The sequence below is a fragment of the Equus quagga genome, chromosome 8 (assembly GCF_021613505.1).
Source record: "Equus quagga isolate Etosha38 chromosome 8, UCLA_HA_Equagga_1.0, whole genome shotgun sequence".
Taxonomy (NCBI): domain Eukaryota; kingdom Metazoa; phylum Chordata; class Mammalia; order Perissodactyla; family Equidae; genus Equus; species Equus quagga.
The window spans coordinates 67,228,933-67,243,091 of record NC_060274.1 but is presented as its reverse complement, the minus strand read 5'-3'; the positions used below and the strand labels follow the sequence as shown (position 1 = coordinate 67,243,091).

At 37.2% G+C, this 14,159-nt stretch overlaps 1 protein-coding gene across 1 annotated transcript in view; it reads right to left on the bottom strand.

Moving 5' to 3' along the window:
• Positions 1 to 2,346: 2,346 nt before the first annotated feature.
• The window catches only part of NXPH1 (neurexophilin 1), a 277,946-nt gene continuing 266,133 nt past the window's right edge, over positions 2,347 to 14,159 (bottom strand). The window contains exon 3 of the mRNA XM_046670372.1: positions 2,347 to 4,133. Coding sequence (XP_046526328.1) covers positions 3,372 to 4,133 — 762 coding nt within the window. The 3' untranslated portion in view covers positions 2,347 to 3,371. The remainder of the gene's footprint in view (positions 4,134 to 14,159) is intronic.

Here is a 14,159-nt window from a genome sequence, read left to right as displayed (position 1 = left end):
AAAAGACAAACACTTTCTCAGGCTTCTCATGATTTCTTTTAATCTATTCTGTGCAAAAATATGGCTTACAGTTTATTGCTGAAGTGTGGGAACCTGAAGATTCCCAATCCACAGTCTTAAATCTAACAAGTATCTCCATTACTTGCAGAATAATCACTTCCGGAACTTCAGTGCTGTGCTGTTAACAGTTATACCCCTTCTACTCAGGCAGAGCAAGTCTCACAAGAGCCATGGACCCAAAAACTGCCCAACTGAAACCAAACCATGACAATTCATTGTTTTCATCATAAACAGATAAACCAGTAACTTGTATCATTTTTCTTCCATGAGGCAAAAAGTTGCAATAATCATTTCTCTTTAACAATTTCAACTTTACTAAAATATTTCTGGAAAGAACAATAGGTGATGACAAACCCATGTTTGCATCAGATGCTATCTATTTCCACCTTGAAGTTTTTTCTATATTTTAGCAAAAGTGTGAAATAATATTTAAGATTCTAGAGAAGGTAATCTCCTTAGTGCAGCTTAAAGTTTATTTTTTCCAAGTAGCAAATAATTTTCTAGCATAATTAAAACTTAAGTAACCAGTTTGCTGACGCAACAAGTTGCTCTAATAAAGCTTTTAATCTGAACCTTTGAACCTTCGTATACATCATCTTGCTTTTCCTACTTCCTTGCCTAAAACAGGAAGAGTATATTGGATACAAGTAAACTTTCTTTTGAGACAAAGTTCTATGTCCTCATGACTTTTCTGTATTACAGATGTAGGAGTTTGGGATAAGAGTGTACAGGCCCAGAAAAAGAGACCTAAAAGTTTGATTTTTAAAAATTGAAATCCTTGTTGGAAGTTTGCTACATTTTCTTTCCATTTTTCTTCTAAAGAAAAACAACAGAAAAATAAATTCAATTTGTTGAATATTAGTTATTTATGTTCTATATGTTTATAAAAATGTAGAAGTGACATTTCATGAGGAGGCTGCACAACAAGGCAGATGGGTTGAGATTAAAGCATATTTTTATCTCATCTTGAATTTTGGATTACAAAAGACAGATTAGACCACATAAAGAAAGTCACAGTCCACTATCAAATGACCCTAAAAAAATGATTTTCCCCTTCTCACTTATTCCCCTTTTTGCTAAGAGCAAACTAATTCCTAAGTGACCACTTGGATAAATAAACCCAGAATAACAAGATTTATCCGTGGCAAATATGTCCCACAGCCAGAACCGAAGAAGCTATTATTGCCTATTGTGCCAAAGAGAGTGCATTCTAACATTAGCTTCCAAATTCCATGCAAATTAATTAACACACTGATGTAAATGGTTGTCTAGATATATTGGAGGACTTTGAGAGATGGACATTTAACAGAATGATATGTCTTTCATTTGCAGTTGAAGGCAATCTTTAGCCAAGTCAATTAGTTCTCACTTTAGAACTCTGCGGTTTTGTTCCCTGTAGTCCTTCTATTATTTTCTATATGAAAACACACTTATCCCTATGCAGTATGAAGGGAAGATGAGAATGGGTTAGTGTTCTTAATTTGGCTTCTTTGGTTAACATTTAAGACTGTTCATATCTCAAACCCCGATTGGTGACTTTAAAAATGGATTACTTTGCATATTTCTTCTTCTGTTTATTTCCTGTGATTATGTACAGTAATTATTTTTAAAAAGAAAGTTTAATGTCCATAAATAATGCTATATAGATAAATTGATTCCATTTGGTATGGGTAAATTGAGCATCGAAGCCCTCCAATGCTATTATAATTTTCTCAGTTGAGTCATTACGGTAGGATCAGGAAAAGTCAGCCAAAATCTTCAGATATCTTGACTTTCTTTCAAAGAAAAAAAATTACCTTCCTCTCAATCCCCCTGTTAATTAGAGACTCTATACAGGAAAAAAACCAATTAGTTATAATTAATTTAGGAGACCTCAGTTATGTCCTTATGCTCACTGATTTCTGATATTCTTGAATAACTAGCATGACAGTAAACCAAAAATGTGTGCAATGCTGTATGCCACAACTGTTTCCCAGGCTTGAGGTTGAAACTCCTAAGTTGTTTTGACTGGACAACTAATAGCAATTTAGATAGTTCTGTACGAATTTAGACACATGAAATGCAAAGCCATGACTGTATTCCAGCACATTCTTCTTGTCAGAACCATTTAAATCATCATCTTACACAAGTACATATTGAAACTCAACTTTAAGCATTTTATTTTTATGTACATTTTGTTTTGTCCAGAAATAAAATATCTAAATACAGACAGACTGTAATGTTGTATATGTATAGCTTTCAACGATACTTGAGCTGAATAAATGCTTTGTACATTGTTTTTTTTTTTTTATGGAGTTCACAGCTACGTTGATAGAATGGATTCCTCATATCTTTTTTTTCTTTTTTAACCAATAACAAGCAGAGAGACAAGTACAAGTTAATATTAATAAGCAGCTTGAATAACACTTGGTTAAACTATGTACAATACAAACCATTCATACAAATGAAGACTAGGGTATTGAGTTTGTTACAATATGTGTAGTAAAGATAAGACAGACACTTATAACTTACATGGTGTCTGTCAGGCATTTCCCTTCTTACATAATGATCAGAACCTGTTTCAAGCAACCTTGGCTGGTCTTCACTTTGCACAAGTCCAGTGATTCGTGATGAAAGCTGTAATCCGATGTCTGCCCACGTGTAAATTCCAAATGTTTGCTCATCTTTACTGAGAACAGGCTCCCTCCATAGAAAAAAAGAGCCATCTTGTATCACCTTGAATGTGCCTACTGTATGCTGGAAAAAAGTTACTACACTTTGTTGTGTTCATAAAATAAAGAATACTGAGCTCTAAAGACACATTTTTTCCATTTTAACAAGCATATACTCCTACAGTAGTATTTACCAGTACAGCTACTCCAAGCAGTAGGAAATGCATGAGTGGGGATTATTGATTAGCATGTACTCAAGACTTTAAAAGAGATTTCCATTCACTGTCAAGTTAATCCTTTTGCTTGATGATAGTTTATCCTGAACCATTATGAGTCAGACAACGAAAGCCCTCTCGACAGGAATCATGACAGATGCAAGCTGAAATGTGTAGGAGTGTGTGTTTGTGTACATCTACGTGTGAGAGCATGTCTTCAAGTGTGACTTTAAAATCTGTGGTGATTTACAACTATACTGAGAGATGAAGCTGACTGGGCAGAAATTACATCAGATTGTTTTCCACTAGCGTATTTGCAGCCGGTTGACGAGAGCAGCAGCGTAGACACATTCCAGGCAACAGATGTGACCTTCTTCTTTGAGGTAACGGTCCTGTCATATGACCTTTAATTCCTCAGGCTTCAGTCTCATCCCCATGTTCATCCTCATCCCGAGGGGAAGTAAGGTGTGTCACTGTGGTAGTTGTAGTCAGGGCACACTTTCTGTACTAGTTTATAATCTGTACTATAAAAGGAAATGTAAATACAGATCACCTTAAAGGGCTTGGAGCAGAGCCAGGATACATGACTTTGGGTCTGCTCCTGGTAACAGGTTTTTGAAGGGTCATAGTTGCAGAGTGTGTTCTTGGTAGCCTTATCAACCTTTTCATATTCAATGCGACAGTTAAAGGACTTGGAATCTTTGGCATCAATCACGGTTTGTTGTGCCAAGTCGAATTCCACTATTTTCGTAGGGGGCACCAAGCTGACAGATACATTCCCTTGACCAGTGGAATTATGCCTGAAATAAACACTAAATGTCCCATTGCCATGATCTACAATTTTCCCAGTTATCAACAGGTTTAGCTTCACTGTTTTGATGTTGGAATGAAAATCACCCCATCCAAACATTTTCTTAAACTTGCCCGTCTTAACAATGGGCCTTCGCTTGGCCCTAGGCCGAGGCTCTTGAAGGTCTGTGGAGTTCCTCAGCCAGTCCCAGAGGTCTTGTTCAGAATAAGGTTCTGGAGTGTCATATCGCAGGTCTAAATCTGTATCATTTTCTTTGCCACGAAAAGTCTGTGACAGGAGTCGACTGATAGATAAGTCTTTGCTGCTTTCTGTCCATATGTGCTTTAGTGTGGATTTGCTGCTTCCTGATTTTAGAAGTTCTGACTTTCCACCGTTCGTTAAATTGGCACATGTGACCTGAAAATGGAACAGAAAAATGGCGTTTACATCTCTGTATCTGAGAACACCCAACACACAGATCTAAGCCTTTTCTCAGAGGCTCAGAATTAAATGATGACACTTCTTCTTAAAGTACCTTCAGCATCTGGCCAATCTTTATTAAGATGTGATAAAACACCACTTCAATTTTTATGTAATTGTGGGAGTGAGGAAATGTAGGCAGATATAAACCACTAAACATGACTGAAAAACTATGTAAAAACATTGACTTGGATGAGGAAATGGCTACGTGAATAAAGCAAATTGAATTCAAACATAAATCAAACTAAAGTAATTATTTTTAGAACCAAAATTCAAACACTTTTGAGGTAAAATTTTGCAAACCATTGTTATTTTTCTACTTCAAAATTACCATAAGCTTTAAAACCATATGATTCTCTGCAATATGTTGACCAACATCCTATTTAGTAGTCCATGCCACAATCATGTTAGAAAGCTTAGTTTTGCAAAGAGACTCTAGTATATTTTAACAGGTCAAACAAAATAACATGTTGATTATCACCTATTATAAGTAAGGGACATATTGCATAAGATGTAATTTTTTATCTTAAAGGGCTTAAAATGCAGCCTGGAAACAGGGACATAAATGAAACATCTAATACACAATGTCTTATAAATAATTGTCATTCTAGAGAAGCAAAACACGTGATCAATGACAGAGAGGTCACTTGAGGTCAGACTGTGACAGTCACATTCGGAAACTGCTCTCCTGGGGTCCCAGTCTTGCCTCTTTGAAAAGAATTAGATCCTCAACTGGACCAGGGATTCAGATGTACCGTAAATATAATTGATTGATCAAACATCCAAATCTGTACTTGCTTAATTGTTAAGCATTGTCCTCATTGCAGCCCCTATATTTATGCCTTAGTATAAAAGAAATAAATATATATCCATAATGGCCCGATTGGCCTAAAGTTCTGTTCCTGACATGGAGGGCTCAAGGACAGAAGAGAACACAGCCAAGAACCCACAGGAACCAAACCAGCCATACAGACAAACCTCTTAAGATGTGGACTGACTGTTCTAGGGCAGGGCTACCACAGGGAGTCCTCAGCTGCCCACTAAAAAGCTAAGTTTCACAATAAACCTCTATTGCCAGGCCCTTTCAGAACCTGTTCTGAATCCTGCCTCAGACATGAGCCTGACTACCACTCAGCAGTCTCATTGGACCCTCTAGTCTCCTTCCAAACTATTCTCGAAGTGAGAGGTCAATCCTGGAGAGCTTTTATTCAGGTCCCCTAAGAACTAGAGATGCATTCTAGAGACCTCGCTATAGACATAGCTGTGAAGGCCTCTTGCTATGACACAATCCTGGCCTGAGAATAGCCTTTTTTTTGCCACTTGTTCTAGGAGGACTCTATCCCAATCCCTAGGGAGTAAGAGCACAAACTTTAGGGCCAGACTCCTTGGGATCTACTCTCAGCTCTGCCCCTTCCAAGCTGCATGCTCTTGGTCAAATTATTTAACCTTCCTATGCCTCAGTTTCCTGAATCTATAAAGTGAAGATAATAATGGTACCTACTTCATAGCATTGCTGTAAGGACTGAGTGACCCAGGACATGTAAAGTCTTTAGAACAGTACGTGGTACATGGGAAGGGCTCAATTAAATTTAGCTGTTATTATGAATCCCAAGCCTATGTGTAAAGACAATTAGAAAAAGAAGTCCACCAAATGGTACAGACGTAAGTCTTTCCTGAGAGTAGCTTTGCTCTTGATTGTACAGCCAAGTACTTGGAACCCAACATGGTATGGGTTCCCCAAGAAGCATAGATGCAGGGGTTCCTGGTAATATAAGCTAGAACAAAGTCACTTAGATCTTGCAATCTTGCCTTTTAACAAAAGCCTACCAGCTGGCAAATAGTCTCTTCTCTGCCCAGTTCAAACTGGGACAACATGAATGGTGTGGGTCTATGCTCAGCTGGAAAAAAATACAGGCCAAAGCTGGTCTCTTCCCAATAATGTTGAGCTTAAGAAACCCTGCAAGTTTAGCCCCACATAAATTCATTGCATCTAAAAGAAAATGAGGTTTTATCACGGGTTTATGTCCCATGACTGCACTCTGAAAAACCAAGACTAAAACACTGGATAGGTTAACACAAAAGCATGTCAACTATTTCAGGCTACTTGTCTGGTCCAGTTGCATTCCTGTGATCCCCGAGGTCACAGTGATACTTCATAGAAAGATCGTGAAGGCCATTTTTCACATGGGTTAATGAAACAGAGACAAAAGCTAACCAATAGAAAATCAGATCCTAAGGATGGGATGAGGCCCAGAAATGATGGACAGATTATGGTGGGACTGGGGTCACATCTAAGGGAGCACAGACAAGCCTCATGTACACACTCACTCTTTAAACTCTCAAACATATCACCTAACAAAAATGAACAACCTCCCTTGTGTGGAATTGAAGATGGCTATCGGATGGGCCATTGTTGATTTGGGGGAAAATATTGGGAATTGAGAGAAGATTGTTTGCTGCCACTTTCTTTAGTTCTAGGTACTCCCCTTTATTTCTGCTCAACCTTTGAATTGTTCTCTCTCCTCTTTCCTCTACACCCAAACTGTTTCCTCTTTACAGATTCTCTTCGTGCCAAAACATCATTCTAGAAATGGATCACACTCAAGCAGTATATGAATGATAGCAAAGTAGTTGCTTTATCAAGATTTGTATTGTTTTATAACAAGGACTAAATAGTAAGTCTTAAAGGGATGAAATTGAGAGGGCAATATTCTTCAGGGAGGGGGATGATGCATAGAAATGTACGAGTTTTCTTAAGGGAAAAGCATGAAATTTCTCATTATCCTCACTGCCTGATAATAAAGCCAGTACTCTATGGGACAATTTTTACTCTAATATAAAAAGTGTAATCCTTTTGTACTTTGTAAGAGTTTCATAGTAGTTCTATTGTTAATATTATATCATTATAATTATAAAACTAATAGAAACAACTAAAGTTCTACTAATTCACAGAAGGAAGTACACTTCAACATATGCTACTTTTCTATAATATAGAGTAGCTATAAGAGAAAATTTAAGACAAACATTAATTGATAAGAGTAGTATAGATCTTTGGTTTTGGAGTTTATTTTGCATGTGTGTGTGTTTGTTTGTTTTGTTTCAATGAAATCTAATTGATTGGTCAAACATCCAAATCTGTACTTGCCTAATTAGATAAGCATTGTTCTTATTGCAGCCTCTATATTTATCCTTAGTATAAAAGACATAAATGCATAACGTATTCTCTGATTTTTAACTGGAATTGCATAGAAAGTTTCCCATTCTTTGGGTGGTAAGAAGAATAAATACAGGCATGCATTTGATATCAGCTTGGTACTTGTATCTCAGCATCAACACAGTTGATCAAGGAGAGGAGCTGTAATGAGATGCATCTATGGTGCACTGGCTCATGAAGCAGTAATGAGATTGTCCCAAAGAAGGAGGTAAAAGGGAATTAGAGTGCAATTTACCAGTGGCATATGGGGAAGGACAGAAAAAAACGTGGAAATGGGAGCTATGATTTCAAGGAGGAATAACCAATCTATTCAAAAAGATGCTAAGACTCTGACAAGCAGACAAACCTCTGGTTTTCAGGTAGAATAGAAATTTCGTTTAAATTATACTCTGCACAGCTGTAGTGATTACAAGTGTGAGCTTGGGAGCCAGACTGCCCAAAACCCAATCCAGACTGGGATCTTTAACAGCTGGAGGATGTGGGCAAGTTGCTTCACTGGTTTAAGCTTCTGTTTTTCTCTTCTAGAGAAAAGGAGAATAATACCTACCTCCCTCACAAAGCTGTCATGAGAAGTAAATAGGACATTCCACTTGAAGCACTAAGGACAGTACCTGGACCGTGGTGAGTGCTCAACGTTAGTATGACTAACTATCGTCGTCTTCAAATATTTTTAAGTCTGAATTTCACTGGGTAATACTTTATGCAAATGAATAACTTATCACAGGATTTGTGAGTAAAAAGTATTTTTATAAGAAAATCTCCCTTTTACATAACCAAAAACCTGAAGCAAACAATGTTTTTAAAAAGCACATACTTTTGAAAGTGCTGCTCTGATAGCCTAAAAAATACGGCAGGTCGAGTAGATATCAGGTTAACAAAGGATGAACATAAGTTCATCTATTAAACTGCTCAACTACGAAATGCAATGAATTTATTTGCCCTCAATGGTATGATGTGAAAGGTCCCCAGTAGTGCCGACAGTCAAGAAACCTCTCTGGAACGTCTCAGTTTGGGTACAGAATCAAAGCAGCTTTCAGCTCTAATTGTCAACACTGTCTTGAATATTCCTATTCTCTCTTCCCTTCCCTTTCGCTTAGGTTAGGAGAGGACCAGGGCAGTGTCTAAAAGAGAATATCAATCATGGAAAACCAGGAAGGGTCCTTAGGAAAGTCCTCAGACCTGCCCAGTATAAACAACCCTATTTATTTAGTTTTATTAATTCAACAACTATATAGTGAGACTCTGCTAATATTAAGTTAAACATAGGAATAAAAAGATAATGAGATGTGGTTCTTGCTCTCAAGAAGTTCACAGTCTAATGGAGGAATCAGCTAAACAACTAACAGCATGATGTGATCAACACTATGTACGACATTCTTAGAGACATAGTCAAAGTTAAAAGGTAGAGAAGATGCAACATAAGAGATGATCCTCAGATCTGGGAGGTCAAAGAGGTTTAGGAGTTCGACAGACAGAGAATAGGCCAAAGGAGCTCTTCTAAGCACAAGGAACATACTGTGCAGAAGCACAGAGCTGAGAAGGCATATGTCAAATGTAAGAATGGAAGATAATTCCTTACTGCTGAATCTTAGGGATCACTGATAGGGAGGAGAAATAGAAGAACTTGCAAGAGGCTGATAGAATTTGAAGAAGGTAGGTGAATGTCAACTGTGAAGGTCCTGCTAAACCATTTACACTTAAACTTATAGATAATGGGGAATCACTAAATTTTGTTCTGTTTTGTTTTTAAGTAGGTCATCTTGGTTCTAGAAGAATCACTGACTGGACATTGAAGGGTGAATTGGTAGGGACAGATCCTGAAGGAAGAATGACTAGTTAAATAACTAATTGCAATACTTTATTTGAGAAAGTAAATGAGCCTGAACCAAGGCAATGCTAGAGAGAAAAAGTGGATATAAGAGATATTTCAACTTGATGATTTATTGCCTAACCAGGAACATGAAAAAGTTGAGAATCACTGAGTTTGCTTGCAACCATAAGGAATAAAGAAGTAACAAGTTAGCTAGAAAATAAAATTAAATCTCATAAGGACATTGGAGGTTGATGTTCCTACAAGTCATTCTGATGATGCTATTCAAAAAGAAAGTTGGTAGGATTGGTCTGAAGGTCCGGAGAAATGAAGGGGATGGTGATATTGATTTTGTGGTATGAGTAGACGGCACTGTGCACACAGAGCATGGTGATAGAGAAGAAGGCTGGGGACAACGTCTAAGAAATGCCAATTCTTTGAGGACAGGCAGAAGAGGAGCCAGGCTAGGTACAGACAAAAGGGGGTATTAGAAGGAAAATAATGTTGTAGAAACAAAGAGAAGAGGTGAGGAAGAAAAGCAGGCATGGGTAAGATTCAAATCCCAAGGAAAGTCTAATAGTACAAGCACTTAAAAAGAAGCCTCTTGACTTTTGAATTCCACCTTATTAAGTCTACTTTCCATAGTGGTGAAGAGATAATGCAAGATGAGAAAGAAGAGCAACCAGCTTAATATGTCTACTCCCAGATGCAATCAGGTATCATTGGCTTTTTCATTCTATCATATTCTTTGGCATCTTAAGAGCTTTTGTTTTTGAAACACATAAATATACATATAAAATTGAAACAGATTTTGAATGTTACTGAATAAGCAATATCATTGAAAAAGAAAACTTTATACCCAGAACACCCTCTACCATTGATTTTGCAAACATATTAAAGGAGTTTCTTTTTAAAAGTCACCTGAAGATCCTTTGCTGTCAGTCTTTTGAGTACTAACAGAAGTGATGAGGACTATGGCATAAAGATGAGTACAAAAGAAAAGCCTGACAACTTCTAATTAACCCAAATCCAAAAAGGCAAAGCATTGCGAGGCTTTTTCTACAAATAATAGTATTTTTTCTACAATATAACAATGAAAACACTAACCATTCCCTCTAACTGAATATAATTTTCCTGTCAAAAGTGGCCAATGCTCATTAGAAAGGCCCTGGCTCCCGCTTCAGGGATACCATTTCCACACATTGTATGCATTGCTTGTCTCACTGTTTTAGAAACACCAAGGATCATAAGGATTCTTAACATAAGTAGGTATATTCATTTTAAAGCATATGTTACTTTTGAGAACATTCAGAAATAGGCACAAAAAGAAGGGTCACTTCCTTCAACTGTAAACAAAGATAGAGCTCGGCTCTAACATGAAGAGAGCATGTCTAGTGAAGGGCCTGTGTAAGGGGCCAAGGAGAAAAGACCACCACTGGCTGGTGGGAGTGTAAACACATAAAGAGTTTCCACACTTCGATCTAGCTCCTTCTTTATACGTCTTAGAGTTACTTTCACATTGCTTTCTCTAATATTTTTTCATTATAGCTTACAATCATAATGTCAATATGTTATCTTTCAAAATATTGTTGAAAGACATCACTTTTGGAAAATAACCCTTCCTCAATTTCACTGCCACCTCAATTATGCTTCCTGACCTTATGAGATTTTACATAACAATTTCACTCTCTTACATACACTATCTCCAACTGGAGGTGTCTCCAGATGTTTGTGTACCTCTTTTTTTTTTTTTTTTTGAGGAAGATTAGCCCTGAGCTAACATCTGCCACCAATCCTCCTTTTTTTGCTGAGGAAGATTGGCTCTGAGTTAACATCTGTGCCCACCTTCTTCTATTTTATATGTGGGATGCCTGCCACAGCACGGGTTGACAAGCAATGCATAGGTCCGCACCCAGGATCTGAACCGGCGAACCCCAGGCTGCTGAAGCAGAATGTGCAAATTTAACCACTGTGCCACTGGGTCGGTCCCTGTGTACCTCTTTTTATAAAAGAGCAATAAGATACCCTTTAATTTCTACCAATCTGCACATTTTACTCTTGATCTGTGTTCAATATAAATAATCTCAAGATTACTTTGAAAATCATGTATTTATTTCATCAAATGTATGAATACTTAAAGCCAAACAAAAATTTTAAACAACCTGATGCTTAAGCAATATCTCTCATCAGTGAATAACCAATCAACAAAATGGCCTGGCTCTATGATTACAACTTCATTCTGGCAGTTTTATGATTTGCTATGTTGAATATATATTGCATACTATTAACTGCTCTCGGTTAAAGGCACACTATATTCCAGACATTGTAATTAGCATTTTACACATGGCATCGTATTTCATTGAACCACACACACGCACATACTCACACGCAAACTTTGAAGTCCATATTGTTATCCTCTGCTTACAGATGGGGATATGGAAGCTCAAAAAGAGCTTATCCAAGATCACCACTGGTAAGTGAAAGATCTAATTCTTAGTTACTCCACAAGGTATGTCCTTTATTTTTAAAAATCATTTTAATCAAGCAATTCTATATTAACATATGCTTATCAAAGCATTCAAATGTTATAGGATTTATTCAGTAAAAAGTAAAAGCCTGTCTTCATCATCAACCCCCACTCTCTTGCAAATACACCTCTCTCTCCAGAGGTAAAACTTGTCAAATGTGTTCGTGCACATCATTCCTAAATATTTTCACTATTTTTTCATTTATAAATATTTTTCATACATAATGCCATATTTTATTAATTTCATTATATAATTTCCAATACACAGAATATCTTAAAGATGCACACATCTTAGTATATCCAAGTATACCATCTTTATTAACTGGTAATATAGAATTCTATAATATGAATATATCATACTTCCACATTCGTGTATCTTTTGTGATAGGTCTTCAATCATTGCATTGTTTCATATCCAGGTTACCTACAGTTATTTTTTAGCCTTGCTTCCATTGCTGTCTCTGCTCACTGTTATTTCACATACCTCACTCCACTCTCTCTTGAGTTGGATTTCATTCTCATGAGATTTTCGTTTTCATACAAGTTTATGTGATTCTTTTAGAAAGAGTTAATAGGGGATAAACAATTTGAGTTGCCAATGCCTAAAAATGCCTTTGTTGGCCATGGGGTTACACTGGGTATAATATTCATTCATCCTTTAACTCATATTGTTCTGTTTTATTTTTTTCTCTCCAAAACTCTTTTATTTTTTTAAAGATTGGCACCTGAGCTAACAACTGTTGCCAATCTATTTTGTTTTTTTCTTTCTGCTTTTTCTCCCCAAATCCCCCCAGAACATAGTTGCATATTTTAGTTGTGGGTCCTTCTAGTTGTGGCATGTAGGAAGCCACCTCAATGTGGCCTGATGAATGGTGCCATGTCCGAGCCCAGGATCCGAACCAGCAAAACCCTGGGCCATCGCAGCAGAGCGCACGAACTTAACCACTCAGCCACAGGGCCAGCCCCTCTCTCCAATACTTTTAGGAGCTACGTGTACTATGCTTTCTCCAATCCTTTTCTTAACTAGATTAGAGAAAAGCATGCAAATATTTCTACATATGTTAGGCTCTTTTTCCTAAAGTTTCCCCAAGGGGACTACAAAATCTTTGAGTGATTTTTCTATATGTCTATATTCTATACTCTTTCAATATTATTTTGTACGTTGGGAAGGGGAGTGCCTAGCATAGAGTAAGCACTCAATAAATTACCTACATGGTTTATATTCTTACTTGTATCTATTTCAGTAGTGAAGATTCATTGATTCTTTAGTCACAATCAAAATTTGGGGGGGACATGTGGTCCTCAGGGATTTCTCTCTTACAAGTTTACAGCCTGCACTTCATTTACAATGCCTGGAGTGCCTTTAACTTATATGATAAGCCAAAGGAAATGGGTTAGTGTTTTAGTACATCAAAAATACACCATTTCCTTTTGCTACAAAGCAGTGCTCTAGGAGCAGCTGTGCTGTGTTAACAATGGAAAAGCAAAAAAGGAACTCCATGTCTCTCCCTTAACCCAGAAGGTGCTGGGAGGCTATATTGCACAGAAAGTAAGAAATTGGGCTTTGCAGTCAGAGATCACAGGGCTAAATCGAAAATCTGCTACTTTATCACTAATGACCCTTTAGAGCCATATTTTCTCCAATTAGAAAACAGATGATATCTAACTCATTGGGTTTTTGCGAAGATAAAATAAACCATTTTATATGTAGCACATATCACTGAGTCTGGAATTTAGTCTGAGTTCAACACATGAGAGCTATTGCACTTAGTTAGGTCATGAAACCCTGAATAAAAGGAAAACAAGGCTTTCAGAGTGCACACTACTGTTCTATTCCTGTCTTCTGACTGGAGACATCACATCTGCTCAAATGGTTCAAACAAACTGAGATGGAAATTAGCATAATTATAACAACTCTGTGATCATCTTTAGCAGTAGGTGGTGGGAGGAGACCATGCTGATTATCTTATGATTTAGTATTGGCAAATGTGGGCAATTTATCTTTAAAATAACATCTTTAAGAGAAAACATTCTGACCAGCCTGGGCATTCCAAGTCATCCTCAAGAACTGGAAACATGGTATGTTTCTATCAGTTTGAAGAATCCTCAAATGACTAGGAATTTTAGGTATGTTACCCCGTGAGCTCTCTTGACCCCATGGAGGAAGGCTCACGTCTAACATAGTGTACCAGCTGTTCCCTAAGTTATTGTATTGGAGACATGGTAATTGAGCTCCTCTCAAGTTTGTAGAACCACAATAATTATCCTTCCCTTTAACTCCTTTTCCTGTAGGTACTCTTACAAAAATTACCTTGAAAACGTTCTTAGGTCTTTAACGTGGGAGGAAAGCATGCTTTGTGAAGACCCATGAACTATTGTTTCTGCTTCTGAGATATTGAATTTTTTATTCTT